The sequence below is a fragment of the Atractosteus spatula genome, chromosome 25 (assembly GCF_055471065.1).
Source record: "Atractosteus spatula isolate fAtrSpa1 chromosome 25, fAtrSpa1.hap1, whole genome shotgun sequence".
NCBI classification, from domain to species: domain Eukaryota; kingdom Metazoa; phylum Chordata; class Actinopteri; order Semionotiformes; family Lepisosteidae; genus Atractosteus; species Atractosteus spatula.
In genome coordinates, this window is record NC_142730.1 from 5,942,191 (window position 1) to 5,957,786 (window position 15,596).

Here is a 15,596-nt window from a genome sequence, read left to right on the forward strand (position 1 = left end):
GAGATTATGGTTCTCTAAAGTCGTGGGAGACATTCAGGGTGGGACACACACTGCAGCAGAAGTGTATGTTTCCTGCAGAGCGCAAAAGGGCAGCACTAGTTTCAGCGTTCAAGTTCTCATGACCACGCTGAACAGATCACAAGGCATTGGCAGGAACTGGCGGAGTCCTGCTCCTTCCAGCCAGGATGCATGGTGTTTGCCCAGTACACCAATATCGTTTTTTGTCATTTCAATGGAAACATAGCCAGTGACACATTCCCGCCCAGAGAAGGCACAACACAACAACACAACACATGTGCAGCCCCCCCCCCCCATGACCTCTGACCTTGGCCACATGGCAGTGCGGGCAGCCCTTTCTCTTGTGTCGCCGCAGTTTAGCGTCATGGGCGGAGTCGTGGCAGGGGCAAGGGCAGTCCTTCGCCGCCTCCGGCCAGTCGCATTCCTTTGTCAAGAAAGACTCCACCAATCAGAATGAAGCCACCCCGAGCGGCTTACAGGGGCACTGGGCATGGGGGCACAACTGGCTACAGGAGGAGCACTTAGGACTGAGAACAGGAGGCGAGTCTTAACGCAAAGAGTGGTGGGTGTCTGAAACAAACTACACAACCACGTTGTGCAACAGGGATGGGATTCAAGGGCTCACAGGAAAACCAAAACCTTTACACTAGGAGCTGGGGATGTCAGTAACGAAACACCAGGACACGCGAACATTTAAAAAAATGGCAAACGATGTTTTGCCTGTTCAATTTCCTTGCAATACCGCAAGACCTCAGATTTTCTGTAACCCTGCCCACTCGCAACCTCTGACCTTTTCATTGCCGTGGGAACCCATCTCTTTCCTCCTCTTGCCCCGCCCCGTGATGGGCGGGATCTTGTGTGACTCCTCCTCCTCCTCCAGGTCAGGCAGGGTGACCTCCTCGAAGCCCCCCTCCGCACACCCCTCACCCTCCTCCGGCCACGCCGCCTCCTCGAACTGCCCCGGCCGCGACGGAGGGGGGCGCAGCTCGTCGAAAAACACCCAGAATTCTCCCTCCAGGTGGCTGTGGCCCTTCAGCAGGGATGCCATCTGAACCTTTAGCTGAGCAAGGGAGGGAGAGAGAGATAAAGACGGGTGAGGAAAAGAGAAAGAGGGCTGGAGAGAGAGCGATAAAGTGGGAAGGAAGGAAACAGAGGGAAGAGGGAGCCGGGAATGAGGAGAAAGCTCGAGCAGGGAGAGAGATCGCACGCCGTACCTCCTCGACGCCTGCAGGGCTGAGCTCGGGCCCCACTTGCAGGGCCTTGACGATCTTCTGGTACTGGGAGGAGTTCTCCCCGAAGCAGATCTCCAGCTGGCGCAGGAACCGGCGGCTGCGCTCGAACGCCTGCTGCTCCGCAAACTGGCCAGGGGGTTCGGGGGGGGACGAGACGGGTGCAGAACGCCGGAGAGAGAAAAAGAGAGAAACCCGTTTTGACACCCGGGAGCAGACAGCACTCCTGTCAGGCACCGCTGAGCTCACAGACCGTCAGAGGTCCGGTCCTGACAGGCGGGCGTGTCAGAGAGGTGCGTCTGGAGGCTACACAGCCGCGGGCCAAACCCTAGAACGACTGGCGTCTCCAAAGTGGGTGAGCATGAAATCAGATGTCTCAAAACGACCGTCTGGAGATGCAACTGGAATTTCCCGAAAAACACAATACTGTAATATCTGGGCTTTCTAGGTGGAATCGGAGCAGCGCGGCACCGGCACGCTCGATAATTACCAGCCCGCACTCCAGGGCCTGCTCAGGCAGCAGGAAGGCGGCGAAGTCCCGCAGCAGGTCCGGCCAGTCGGTCAGCACGGCCCTCAGCTGGCTGAAGAGCTCCACCGCGCTGCGCTGCTCCCGGCCGCGCTCGAACTCGTACAGCACCCCCAGGAACTCCTCCACCTTCCCGGGATAGCCCTGCAGGGCCTCCCGCACCTGGGGGCGAGGGGAGGGGGTCAGGGCTCGCAGTGCTGTCACACACAGCATGCCAGAGCTTCAACCTGCCGGGCTATCCGTGTCCCAGTCCATCACTGTACCAGGTATTAGTGGGCCTGTGCGTCAGTATGGTGGCTGTTGGTGTGCCAATGAATCAGTGAATTGAGCATTAGTGTGCCCATGTGTCAGTGGATCGATTGTCAGTGTCCCAGTCTATCGTTACGCCAGTGCCTCAGTGAAACAGGTGTCGGGTATCGTTGTGCATGTGTAAGTGTGCCAGTGTACCAGGTGTATGTCCGGATCAGTGTGCCTTTGGGTCAGAGTGCCCGTTGGTCGTGACCCACCCTGTTGAGGTAGGCCTGGGCGAAGGCGATGTCCTTGCTCTCCCTCATGGGGTCGTTCTCCAGGATGTTGTCGTCGTACAGCAGCAGCAGCTTGGACGTGTCCTTGCTGTCCCGCTCCCGACGGCGACTGCGACGCAGGCTGCGGGAGGGCGTTCTGCCCCGGCCTGGGGGCCACAGAGAGGGAAGGGGGGGGGGGGGTTCGAGACGTCCATAGATCAGAGAGAGACAGGCAGTGGGCCGAGTGCATCTTGCATTGGACACAGTCTGTTGGCATGCTCACAGTCTGGCAGGACTGCTGCACTTCTCCCCCTGCACCACTAGATGGGGCTGTTGGCACGCACAGGTCAGGTTACTGAGGCGTTGACTCGACTGGAGGACTTTTAATCTAAAAAGATGTACTTTGCCTGCTGTGAGCTCTATAGGAGCTACACACCTCTTTCAGGTCTGGACAATATAAATCATTACAAAGTATTAATTAATTAAGAAAGGGCTTAAATCCAATCAAAGTTAGCAGACCTGCCCCCAAAATGACTGCGGATACATGATTCCTCCCTAAAGCCATGAATAACTGAACTTAACTCTGACATGACACTGATCCCACAACCCTTAACATCTCCTTGGTGTCCTTATCATACCAACACCAGGCCCCCTCCCCACCACTGATCTTCCAGAAACCCAACACTGACCTCTGCCTCGTCCAGCACACTTGCCACTGGTTTCAAGAGGGCCTGCCCCCTGTGGAGCCCCCTGACCAATCATCTTGCTGGCATCGCCCTCCCCTGCTTCTTCCCCTTTGCGGGGGCCCACTTCCTCCTCCTCCTCAGAGTTCTCCTCTTGGGAATTCTGGGAGTTCTGCGAGTTATCCTCCTCAGAGTCACCCTCTGGGCACATCCGGCGTTCCGAAGCTAGCCAGGTCAGCTTCTCCATGGTCTCCTGGGAAGGGCACAGACAGGACACGCACAGGTTACACAGGAACAGTACAGGAACAGGAAATCTCGTTAGCGTGATAAGCTAATCACGTGGATGGACACACTGTACATGTAGCTCCTCCGCACCTGTAACTCAGGGACAGACAGCACAGACTCCTCAGAGGCGGATGACATCACTTCCTCTTCATCCTCGTCCTGCGTGAGGTCATCGAAGTCCTCTTCCTCCTCTCCTTCGCCCTGCCTCTCCCCATCCCCATCTCCCTTCTCACTCTCGTCCTCGCCCCCTTCTCCTTCTCCCCGCTTCTCCCCCTCTCCTCCGTCTCTCTCCCCCTCGCCTCCGCTCTCCCCCTCTCCGACCTGGTCCGCTCCACCGCCTCGCTGTCCCTCCTGCTCTCCCCCTCCTCCTCCTCCTCCTCCTCCCCCCCCCTCTCCCGCCTGGCCCGGCTGGCCCTGGCTCTCTGTGCCTGAGCTCAGCGCCAGGCCACCTCTCCCGGCCTCTCCCCGCAGGCCCCACTCGACTCGGCAGGCCGTCGTGTTGACCCGGGCTCGGTCCTCCTCTTGTCCCGTTCTCTCGCCCTCCTCTCCCTCAGTTTCACTGCGCCTTGGCCCCGGTCGCCCACTGCCGTCCTCTTCTTCATTGCTCTCTAACTGTGGAGAGCCATGTCCCGACACTGTCCTTTCTCCCTCCTCCTCTCCCTCTGTGTCTCTCCGCAGTGAAAGAACACTGTCTCTGCACACCGAACCCCCTCTCTCTTTCTCCGTCTCTCTCTCCTCCTCATTTCTCTCTAACCGTGGAGAGCTCCCTCTCCCTTCACTGTTGCCTCTCTCCAGCTGAGGATCGCCATCTCTGGAAGTCGAACCCCCTCTCTCCCTTTCTTCCTCACTCCCTCTTCCTCCCTTCTCCTCCTCTTTCTCGGTGCCTCTCTCCACTTGAGGAACAATGTCTCTGCAGGTCAATCCCCCTCTCTCCATCTCTTCCTCACTCCCTCTCCCGGCCTCCTCCTCTTCCTCTGTGCCTCTCTGCAGTTGAGGAACACTGTCTCTGCAGGTCAAATTCCCCCCCCCTCTCTCTTCCTCGTTCCCTCTTCCTTCCTCCTCCCCCTCAATCTCCATTAGTCGCTCCAGCGCATCAGCCTGGCTGTCCAGACTAGAAGCTGGGCTCCCTGATGACTCCGAGAGGGCCAAGAGGGGCTCCCCGAAATCACTCCCCATCTCTTCCTCGTGTTCCTCCTCTTGACCCAAATCCCCTCTGTCCTCCTCCACCTCCTCGATCTCTCCTTCAGGCAGACAAGCACCCAAGGGGGTGCAGAGAAATGGGGACGGATGCATGCCGCTAACTCTGCAGGAAGTACCTGTCGTGTCTTTGGCCTCAGAGGATTCCTGGGGTACCCCTCCACTGCCTTCACATGAGCCAACATTGTGACTGGTGAATGTTTGGGATTCAGGGGTCTCAGTTTGACCTTGGCCTCTGTCACTCGTATCAGACCTCACCCCTAAAGTTGAGATAAGCTCAGAGGAGTTTGTTGGGGTCCCTTTGTTGAAGATTGTGTTTGAATTACCAGAAGGGGCTTCCATGGTACCTGTGACACTTGAAGGGGTGGGGAGAACCCCTTTATTTTCTGCATTCACCGTGGAATATTGGGGTGTCCCTTTTGTATCCATAATGCTTGAAAAGTTCTGGGGTACGGACTTCACTGTACAGCCCTGGAGTTCCTGAGATAACGGCTGTGTTGCTCCAGTGTCTGTGCTGATCCACACTTTTTGGGAAGTCTCTGTGTCGTCCGCAGTGTTAGTACTCAAGTGGGGTACAGCCCCTGTGGGGTTCATTTCCTCAGTTGTTCCCGCTGTGGGCTGCTGGGGTTCTGGGCATTGGGGTGCTGCAGATTTCAAGGGGGCTGCCATTTCAGCGTGTGTAAGAGTGCTACTCTCGAGGGACTGGCTGTCCATACATTCTGGGGGTACACCTGCACTTGTTGAGACTGGAACGTGGATTGCCACTTGACAACTGTGGGGATCCTGCATTGCTCCGGCACTTTCTTGTCCCATGACATCGGGAGGCTTCGAGCTGACTTGGGGGGCCCCCTCGCCCTCAGAGGTGTTGGTACCCAAGTGGCCAGGGCTGGTTTCCAGGGCTGCAGGACTCGGGAGGGATGTGGGATTAATGGAGGCAGGATGGCGGCTTTCAGGAGAGGGGATGCTACACTGTAATAAGGGACTTGTCTTCAGCTGCAAAGGTATGTCCCCTTTGAGTGTTAGGGACCTCCCGGACTCTGGGGCAACCCCGACCAGCTTGCGGAGTACGGCCAGGGCCCCATCAGGGTGAGTAACGGGGTCCTGGGGCGGGGAGGCGGGCTCGGGGGGGGTCTCGGCTGACGTCCTGTTGGCCGTGGTCACTGCAGTGGTCAGAGGGGTGCCCAGTTTGATGACGACCGTGGGCTGCAGGACTCTGCAGACCCTTCTTGCCCCTGTTTCACCCACTGCCCTGGGAAACAGCATCCCCCCAGCCCCTCCGCTGCCCACACCTCCAACGCTGGCTCCTCCCAGGCTATACAGGCTTACAGAGCCTCCTGTTGGAATGGTTAAGAGAAGAGGCTGCAAAGGAGACTGCAGCTGAGAAGGGCTGCGGGAAACAGGTCGGATTTGCAGGAACTGGCTGGAGGGGTTCACACCTGCCGCCACCATGGCTCTCGAGAAGGACACGGGAGGCGCCGCACGCAGTTGCACCGTGATTCCTGGCGTCGCAGATGCCACCGACATGCCTGTCCCTGCTCCTCCCGCCTGGCAGGGGGCGCTCACAGGTATCTGCACTGTACATGATGGAGTCTGAGCACCAGCTTCCATGCCGGTCATTACTCCACCTGTGCTATAGGAGGCTCCCACAGGGAAACGCAGTGTGGTCGATGATGTCTGAAGAGCAACTGCTGCACCTTTCTTCGCTCGTTTGGCTTTGTAGGGGACGCTTACAGGTATCTGCACTGTGCACAAGGGAGTCTGAGCAGCAACTGCCGTTCCTGTGATTACTCCTCCTGCACTACAGGGGGCGTCCACAGATAACTGCACTGTGGTTGATGGGTTCTGAGGAGCAACAGCTGTACCTGTCTTTACTCCTCCTGCACTACAGGGGGTGCCCACAGATAACTGCACTGTGGTTGATGGGTTCTGAAGAGCAACAGCTGTACCTGTCATTACTCCTCCTGCACTACAGGGGGCACCTGCAGGTAACTGCTCTGTGGTTGATGGCTTCTGAAGAGCAACAGCTGTACTTGTCTTTACTCCTCCCGCACTACAGGGGGCACCTGCAGGCAACAGCACTGTGGTTGATGGTTTCTGAGGAGCAACAACTGTACCTGTCTTTACTCCTCCTGCACTACAGGGGGCACCTGCAGGCAACTGCACTGTGGTTGATGGTTTCTGAGGAGCAACAACTGTACCTGTCGTCATTACTCCTCCTGCACTACAGGGGGCACCTACAGGCAACTGCACTGTGGTTGACAGCTTCTGAGGAGCAACAGCTGTACCCGTCTTTACTCCTCCTACACTGCAGGGGGCACCCACAGATAACTGCACTGTGGTTGATGGTTTCTGAGGAGCAACAGCTGTACCCGTCTTTACTCCTCCTACACTGCTGGGGGCACCTACAGGCAACTGCACTGTGGTTGATGGTTTCTGAAGAGCAACAGCTGTACCTGTCTTTACTCCTCCTGTACTACAGGGGGCACCTGCAGGCCACAGCACTGTGGTTGATGGTTTCTGAGGAGCAACAACTGTACCTGTCGTCATTACTCCTCCTGCACTACAGGGGGCACCTACAGGCAACTGCACTGTGGTTGACAGCTTCTGAGGAGCAACAGCTGTACCCGTCTTTACTCCTCCTACACTGCAGGGGGCACCCACAGATAACTGCACTGTGGTTGATGGTTTCTGAGGAGCAACAGCTGTACCCGTCTTTACTCCTCCTACACTGCTGGGGGCACCTACAGGCAACTGCACTGTGGTTGATGGTTTCTGAAGAGCAACAGCTGTACCTGTCTTTACTCCTCCTGTACTACAGGGGGCACCTGCAGGCCACAGCACTGTGGTTGATGGTTTCTGAGGAGCAACAGCTGTACCCGTCTTTACTCCTCCTGCACTACAGGGGGCGTCCACAGATAACTGCACTGTGGTTGATGGTTTCTGAGGAGCAACAGCTGTACCCGTCTTTACTCCTCCTGCACTACAGGGGGCACCTACAGGCAACTGCACTGTGGTTGACAGCTTCTGAAGAGCAACAGCTGTACTTGTCTTTACTCCTCCTGCACTGCAGGGGGCACCTACAGGCAACTGCACTGTGGTTGATGGTTTCTGAGGAGCAACAGCTGTACCTGTCTTTACTCCTCCTGCACTACAGGGGGTGCCCACAGATAACTGCACTGTGGTTGACGGCTTCTGAGGAGCAACAGCTGTACCTGTCGTCATTACTCCTCCTGCACTACAGGGGGTGCCCACAGATAACTGCACTGTGGTTGATGGTTTCTGAGGAACAATAACTGTACCTGTCTTTACTCCTCCTGTACTACAGGGGGCACCTGCAGGCCACAGCACTGTGGTTGATGGCTTCTGAGGAGCAACAACTGTACCTGTCGTCATTACTCCTCCTGCACTACAGGGGGTGCCCACAGATAACTGCACTGTGGTTGATGGTTTCTGAGGAACAATAACTGTACCTGTCTTTACTCCTCCTGTACTACAGGGGGCACCTGCAGGCCACAGCACTGTGGTTGATGGCTTCTGAGGAGCAACAGATGTACCTGTCTTTACTCCTCCCACTGGACAGGGGGCACCCGCAGGTAACTGCTCTGTGGTTGATGGTTTCTGAGGAGCAACAACTGTACCTGTCTTTATTCCTCCTGCACTACAGGGGGCACCCACAGATAACTGCACTGTGGTTGATGGTTTCTGAGGAGCAACAGCTGTACCTGTCTTTACTCCTCCTGCACTACAGGGGGCACCCACAGATAACTGCACTGTGGTTGATGGTTTCTGAGGAGCAACAACTGTACCTGTCTTTACTCCTCCTGCACTACAGGGGGCACCCACAGATAACTGCACTGTGGTTGATGGTTTCTGAGGAGCAACAACTGTACCTGTCTTTACTCCTCCTGCACTACAGGGGGCACCCACAGATAACTGCACTGTGGTTGATGGTTTCTGAGGAGCAACAGCTGTACCTGTCTTTACTCCTCCTGCACTACAGGGGGCACCCACAGATAACTGCACTGTGGTTGATGGTTTCTGAGGAACAATAACTGTACCCGTCTTTACTCCTCCTGTACTACAGGGGGCACCTGCAGGCCACAGCACTGTGGTTGATGGTTTCTGAGGAGCAATAACTGTACCTGTCTTTATTCCTCCTGCATTACAGGGGGTGCCCACAGATAACTGCACTGTGGTTGATGGTTTCTGAGGAGCAACAACTGTACCTGTCTTTACTCCTCCTGCATTACAGGGGGTTCCCACAGATAACTGCACTGTGGTTGATGGTTTCTGAGGAGCAACAACTGTACCTGTCTTTACTCCTCCTGCACTACAGGGGGTGCCCACAGATAACTGCACTGTGGTTGACGGGTTCTGAAGAGCAACAGTTGTACTTGTCTTTACTCCTCCTGCACTGCAGGGGGCACCTGCAGGCCACAGCACTGTGGTTGATGGCTTCTGAGGAGCAATAACTGTACCTGTCTTGACTCCTCCTGCACTACAGGGGGCACCTGCAGGTAACAGCACTGTGGTTGATGGTGTCTGAACTGCAACTGCTGTACCCGTCATTACTCCTCCTGCACTACAGGGGGAGCTCACAGGAGGGAGAAGCGTTGGTATCAAGAAAGGGCAGATCTTGCTTATGGAGGAGGGTGCTTTCTTGCAGGCGTTCTGCTCCAGCTCTTTCTCCGAAATCCGTGTCAGGGTCACAGTGGGGTTGAAGTTCACCGGCCGGGTAGAGAGAGGCATTTGCAGGACCATTGGGGTTTTATCCAGTGGGAGCACTACAGGCCTGGACAGCGCCAGTCTCTTGGCTCTGCCATGAGGCCAGAGTCTGGAATGGGGTTTAAGGGTCCTAACGCCATAGGGGTTCAGGCGCAAGGTGACATCTGCGGGGAGATCAGGGGGGTACTGCGTCCCAGGTGGGAACACGTAGGGAGGGGTTGACTCTCCTGGTGTGGCCTCCCCTCCCTCCAAGGTGCTGTTGTAATCCAGCACAGCCTTGTGGATGATTGGCAGGCTCTTCTGCAGGAGAGGGAGAGAAAGAATGAGCGTAAGAGAGAGGGGAGAGACAACACTTAAGACATGACAGGATATGCAGGTTAAAACTCCCAGTGCACAGCAGTCTGATCCGCTCCAGGTTTTACAGTGCAGTCAGACTCCCAGTGCACAGCAGTCTGATCCACTCCAGGTTTTACAGTGCAGTCAGACTCCCAGTGCACAGCAGTCTGATCCACTCTGGGTTTTACAGTGCTACCAGTCAGATCCCCAGTGCACAGTAGTCTGATCTACTCAGGTTTTACGGTGCTGCCAGCCAGAATGCTGGCCTTCTTATCCCCTGCTCGGGGATATTGAGAACCAGCTCTTTTGATAGGCTCAATTGTCAGAGCAGGCGACAGGATGCAGGCGTGAACCTGTGACCCATGAGGTTTAGGCAAGTCTCTCCGGGAGTCAGAGACATATCTGCCTTTCTGCCTCCACAGTGCACAGCAGCCTGATCCATTTCGGGTTTTACGGTGCCCCCTGTATAGCAAGGAAGACCTGAGACAGCAAGGAAGCAAAATCTGAAACGGATCGAAACACCTGCCGAACGGGAGTCTGACACAGTACAGGATGGATGCAAGTACTGACCTGGAGCCAGGCTGGCATTAGAGCCAGCTCTCTCTCCACAGCAGGGCGGCTGTCTGTGGGCAGCACCCTCTGGCACGCCCGCAGCAGAGGGGGGACCTTCCTGGTCAGCAGGAAATGCTGTGAGGAGAAAGGTGGGACGACACACATGAGAGCGTAACACAGGAGAGTTACAGGGACGCGTCACATCCAGTCCTGCATCCGAGCTCTGAATTAGTGACTTTAACTGACTGATTATTCAATGAGCCTGAACTCATTTCGCCCTCAGACTTGAAAGGCCAGTCTGCACAAATTCTTCATGAGTTCGCTGGTGTTCAGCAGGGGCGATGCATGAAAATGAAGAGCGTGGAGGTACTGAAAAAGCTGCAGTGGGGTGGGGCGTCCAACCCGTGCCGGCTGGGGGCTCCGAGAGAGGGCCGTCACTGGCCGAACCCCTCAGGAGCCCCCACAGGAGCCAGGACTCTTTCATAAGGCCTGCTTTTCTGGGCTCTTCATAAGCATCTGCAGAAAGGAGCTGCGGCCCAGTTCAGCCCTGGCTGGGGCTACTGAACGGGGGCCCAGACGGCCCGGGGAGAAGGGGGCTGACCTTCAGCTCGTTGTCGGGCGCCCGGCAGTTGCTGGCCTCGCGCAGGTGCATGCGCAGCTGCTGCGCGGTCTTGGTGCGGACCAGGTAGCGGCACACGAGCTGGTGCGGGAACTCGGTGTCGGCGAAGTGCTTCAGGCCCAGGGCGATCAGGCTGCCGGGGGGGAGAGAGAGGCGCCAGGTGAGAGGGGCACGAAGCAGAGCTCGCCGTCAGTTCGAGAGGATGTGGGCGAGAGTGCGAGCACAGGTGTGTGCCGGTGCGCTAGCAGGTGTGTATGCACAGGTGTGTGTGCGTCAGCCTGTGTGTATGCCCAGGCGTGTGCGAGTGCGCGAGCAGGTGTGTATGCACAGACGTGTGTGCGTGTGCGAGTGTGTCAGCCTGTGTGTATGCGTGTATTGATTTTAACGAGACTACATGAGGTGCCATCACTCTGAGTGGAGTTTCATCAAGGCACAGCAGACAGTCCATCAACATACAACATACAAAGAGAGAGTCAGTGTGAGCTCCAGTACAGAAACACAGGTGTGTGTGTGTGCACCTGTCCTCTCCGCGGGTGTAGATGGTCTTGACCCTGGGGGGGTGCTGAGCCGGGTCCAGGCTGCAGATGGGCAGGAGCTCTGGGCACAAGAACTCCTTCCGGGTTGCCAGGAGCCAGGCCAGGCGTGGGGGCATGGTGGGATAGGGCCGCACTGCCAGCACAGCGACAGGTCAACACACATCAGCAAGAGACAGAAACAACTACAGCCACCCCAGTCAGAGAGAAGAAATACAGCCTACAGATCTCATCCTGTACTTCAGAAACTGCCCAGTGCCACACACTGAGCTACAGGCTGTCTGCAGATTCTTTATGCAGGATATTAATCTCCCTGCCAGTCTGGAGCAGAGAGCTTTACAGAAGCCCCAGTCTCACTGTGATCTGTGTCAGTGTTACAGATAGAGACACAGCCCTTATAGAGTCAGGATATTAATCTCACTGCCAGTCTGGGACAGACAGAGAGCTGTAAAGGAGCCCCAGTCTCACTGTGATCTGTGTCAGTGTTACAGATAGAGACACAGCCCTTATAGAGTCAGGATATTAATCTCACTGCCAGTCTGGGACAGACAGAGAGCTGTAAAGGAGCCCCAGTCTCACTGTGATCTGTGTCAGTGTTACAGGTAGAGACACAGCCCTTATAGAGTCAGGATATTAATCTCACTGCCAGTCTGGGACAGACAGAGAGCTGTAAAGGAGCCCCAGTCTCACTGTGATCTGTGTCAGTGTTACAGGTAGAGACACAGCCCTTATAGAGTCAGGATATTAATCTCTCATATAGTTTCTCTCTCCATCAGTATGAACCCCTCGTTCCCTGATCAGCTATCTCAGGAAGACCCTCAGCCCCCAGGACCGGCGCCCTCACCGATGGTGTTGCAGCGTTGTCGGGCAGGCCTCTGGGGGGAGGCCTGGGTGAGCTGAGGCTTGATCGTGCGGTCGAACTCCTCCAGCAGAGACAGCGCCCCCTCTAGGTTGCAGGCCCGAAACATGCTGACAAAACCAGGCTCCATCAGCCCCCGCGTCTCCTCTGTGCTCTGGGCGAACGACTGCAGCTCCGTCTGAGAGGAGGGAGAAGAGGAGATTGGAGGCCGCGTCCTTGCAGAGGCTGGGCGGTCGGGGGGCCGGTCGGTCAGGGGGCCGGGCGGTCAGAGACTCACCAGGAAGTGGCGGGTGGTAACTGCCTCGCTCTGCAGCGCCGGTATGGTGCTGGTTAGCATGTGGACCTGAGTCAGCAGCTGCACGTGCTGCAGACAGAAGGCGAGAAACAGGACCTTTTAATAAAAAACAGCCATTTTCTCCCATTATTTCTCCTGTTCCTACTCCTTTCCCAGCTCTTCCAACCTGCAGCTCCGCCTGACAGAGAGATAGAGAGGGAAGGAGACGAGAGGGAGAGAAAGAGGAGACGAGAGAGGGGCTGAGGAGGAGGAGAAGCAGAAGAGGGAGTGAAAGAGGAGAGGAGGTGAGAGAGCAGAGGGAGAAAGGAGAGAGAGGAGGAAGCTACACAGACAGCTTCCATTCAACCAATGCGATCTCACCTTCTTTTATTTCTTTTAACGCTGAAGAACTGTGAAATAAAATAGATCATATTAACCGTGACGTGTCAGAACTAGAACATGAAATTAGCCGCAGCACGGAGAGCAGCGGCTCAGGCTCCGGCGTCGAACCCTGACCTCCCGTGTCCGGACACTAGAGTCTGTGTAGGGACTTCCAGCGGTCCGCTGCGGTCTTAATTGCGGGAGCCTCGTTACCTGCTGCATCTGCTGCTGGAGCTGGTGCTTCTGGGTGGGGCTGAGCAGCAGGGTGCAGGTGGGGCTCGGCAGCATCAGGAAGTGGGGGCCCGCGGGGGCCGGCGCCGGCGGCTCGGGACGGGACTCCTGCAGGGCCCGGCGCTGCTGCAGCGCCTCCAGCTGTTCCTTCACGGTACGGCGTCTCTCCGTCAGCATGTTGGCCAGGGGCTCCTCGAACCTGCGGGCCAGAGACACAGACATCCAGTGGGGTCATTCATACTGCTGTACTGGGAAACACTGCAAAACCTGGAGTGGATCAGACTGCTGTGCACTGGGAGTCTGACTGACAGCACCGTAAAACCTGGAGTGGATCAGACTGCTGTGCACTGGGAGACTGACTGCACTGTAAAACCTGGAGTGGATCAGACTGCTGTGCACTGGGAGTCTGACTGCACTGTAAAACCTGGAGTGGATCAGACTGCTGTGCACTGGGAGTCTGACAGACAGCTCTATCAGAGTCTGGTCCATCCCGCTGCTGGTTCTACCTGTTTGTGTACAATCAGACCCTGTTCCCGGGGACGCGTCTAGACACATGTCCACGTGCCATTTAATGCACAGGCATACCTGGGCTTCAGCTCATTGGCCAGGGTTTACATATCACATACCCGCAGCTGTCGATTGTCCAGATTTATTCGAAAGATCCACCCTAACGCTGATCAGCCACTGCATCAGATGCACTTGTGACCGCTTATGGAACGTTGCGTTCGAGGTATTTAGCAAGATGGCGCTCATACCAGGATGTTCAGGAAAAGCTTTGGGTTTTGAACACATGAGCTTCTATTTCTGAGCAAGATCTCCGCTCATCTGCATTAACCCTCCAAAAGAAATATCGCATGGACCTGGAGGGAGACTTCGTGGAAGAGGCCACTCAATTTAGATAATTTATTCGTAAGGAGGCGCTGAACCCATCTGCAACTGAACTCCTCACACACACAAGGTGGGGAGGGAGCTGAACTGTGGCGTGTGGTGTCATACTGACTTTACGGAAAAAGGCCACAAGTATACCTGTAGCCCCAGGGCCTACGAGCAGGTTAAATCACCTCTGCATGTGTCTGAGAAGTTCCACAAACCATGAAGCTGACAAGCTCTTCCCTGGGATCCCCCGATCAGTAGGCCAAATGTGGTTTGGAACCTTCCTCACTTTTCCTCGGATTCTGTCGCCCCGCCAGTCTCTGGCTCCTCCCCCGCCTGATGCGTCAGCCCCATTATCCTGGGCTCCGCAGACAAGGCGGAGAGGTGTGATATTCCAGGTTTCTGGAATCAGCTTACTGAAAGACCCGCTACGGTTCGACGTGCAGACCTGCAGGCAAAGGGCCTCTTGACAGAGTCCTGGCTGGCGAGGGCTGATGCAATTTGCTCAGCACAGTCTGTGTGCGCCTGCAGGCGTGCGCGCGTGCGTGTGGTCACCCTGATGGTAACACTGCCTGTGCACGCGTGTCCCTCCCAAACGCCAGGAGGTTTTTTCCCCGCACTGAAGCAAATGACTCCCTGGGCGTTTTGTCCACACGTCCACCCCTTCTCTCACCCCTTCATCCAGCTCATGGCCGCGGGGGAGACCAGGCCCACCCCAGCGAGCGAAGGGCGCAAGGAGGGGTACGCCCTGGATGGGATGTCGGACACAGACACAGATAAGCGCACGCTCACACAAGAGAGTCAGTGAACCTGCCAGGATGCCTGTGGACTGTGGGAGGAAACCCACGCGAAGACTGGGAGAGCAGGGAAATTCCCTTGTGCATGTTGGGTCACCTTGTAATTAAAACTGTGTCTGTCTGGCGCTGTAGCTACCAAACAGCAGCTCCCAGCAGTCTCTGGTCCACAGCTGCAGTGTCTCAGAGTGCCTGGGCAAGATCAGGGCATCGCCGTGATCACAGTGCCTGAGCCCACAAGGCAGCCTTCAGGAGGACAGGACCTGCTCCCTGGGAGGATGAACAGGCCTCTGAGTAACTGGCAGTCTGCACTGGGAGTCTGACAGCACTGTAAAACCTGGAGTGGATCAGACTGCTGTGCACCAGGAGTGAGAGTGATGGTACTGTAAAACCTGGGGTGGATCAGACTGCTGTGCACCAGGAGTGAGACTGACAGCACTGTAAAACCTGGAGTGGATCAGGCTGCTGTGCACCACGACTGAGACTGGCAGCACTGTAAAACCTGGAGTGGATCAGACTGCTGTGCACCAGGAGTGAGACTGATGGTACTGTAAAACCTGGAGTGGACAAGGTTGAAGCATCCTCTTGGGGACAGACACATGCTTGTGCGCGAGCGAGGTGTAGCTCTGTGCGGCCTGGGCCCTGCCTCGCTGCCTCGCTGCCTCCGAGGCTCGGAGAAGCCCAGGCTGGGAGAGCGTCTCTCTGCCTCCCCTCCCAAACAGACGCAGCACCTCTCTGCTGCTCTGTCCCATTAAAGGGAGGTTACCGTACCACACGCCCTAAAACTCAGACAAACCCTGACACAAGGCCTAACCTCAACCTTTAACCCCTGACCTCCAGCACTGGAAACCCTGACACTGACACTCCGTTCCAGTGGGTCATGAAGTCTCTTCGGCGAACAGAGCAGCAGCAGCCAACAGGTACCCCGGCAATTAACCTTCCCCAGCTTGTCAAAGACCCCCGGTTAATTAAGCAGGA

General features: G+C 56.3%; 1 protein-coding gene across 4 annotated transcripts in view; it reads right to left on the reverse strand.

Moving 5' to 3' along the window:
• Positions 1–15,596, reverse strand: part of LOC148815227 (uncharacterized) — a 29,953-nt gene that overhangs the window by 2,388 nt on the left and 11,969 nt on the right. For all 4 annotated transcript variants that reach the window (XM_088905061.1, XM_088905060.1, XM_088905058.1 and 1 more), the window contains exons 15-27: positions 12,934–13,150; positions 12,343–12,429; positions 12,051–12,243; positions 11,192–11,342; positions 10,656–10,806; positions 10,073–10,189; positions 3,335–9,466; positions 2,966–3,212; positions 2,280–2,443; positions 1,738–1,935; positions 1,233–1,376; positions 809–1,078; positions 326–442 (exon numbers count right to left, since the gene is read on the reverse strand). In XM_088905061.1, coding sequence (XP_088761187.1) covers positions 326–442; positions 809–1,078; positions 1,233–1,376; positions 1,738–1,935; positions 2,280–2,443; positions 2,966–3,212; positions 3,335–9,466; positions 10,073–10,189; positions 10,656–10,806; positions 11,192–11,342; positions 12,051–12,243; positions 12,343–12,429; positions 12,934–13,150 — 8,188 coding nt within the window. The remainder of the gene's footprint in view (positions 1–325; positions 443–808; positions 1,079–1,232; positions 1,377–1,737; positions 1,936–2,279; positions 2,444–2,965; positions 3,213–3,334; positions 9,467–10,072; positions 10,190–10,655; positions 10,807–11,191; positions 11,343–12,050; positions 12,244–12,342; positions 12,430–12,933; positions 13,151–15,596) is intronic.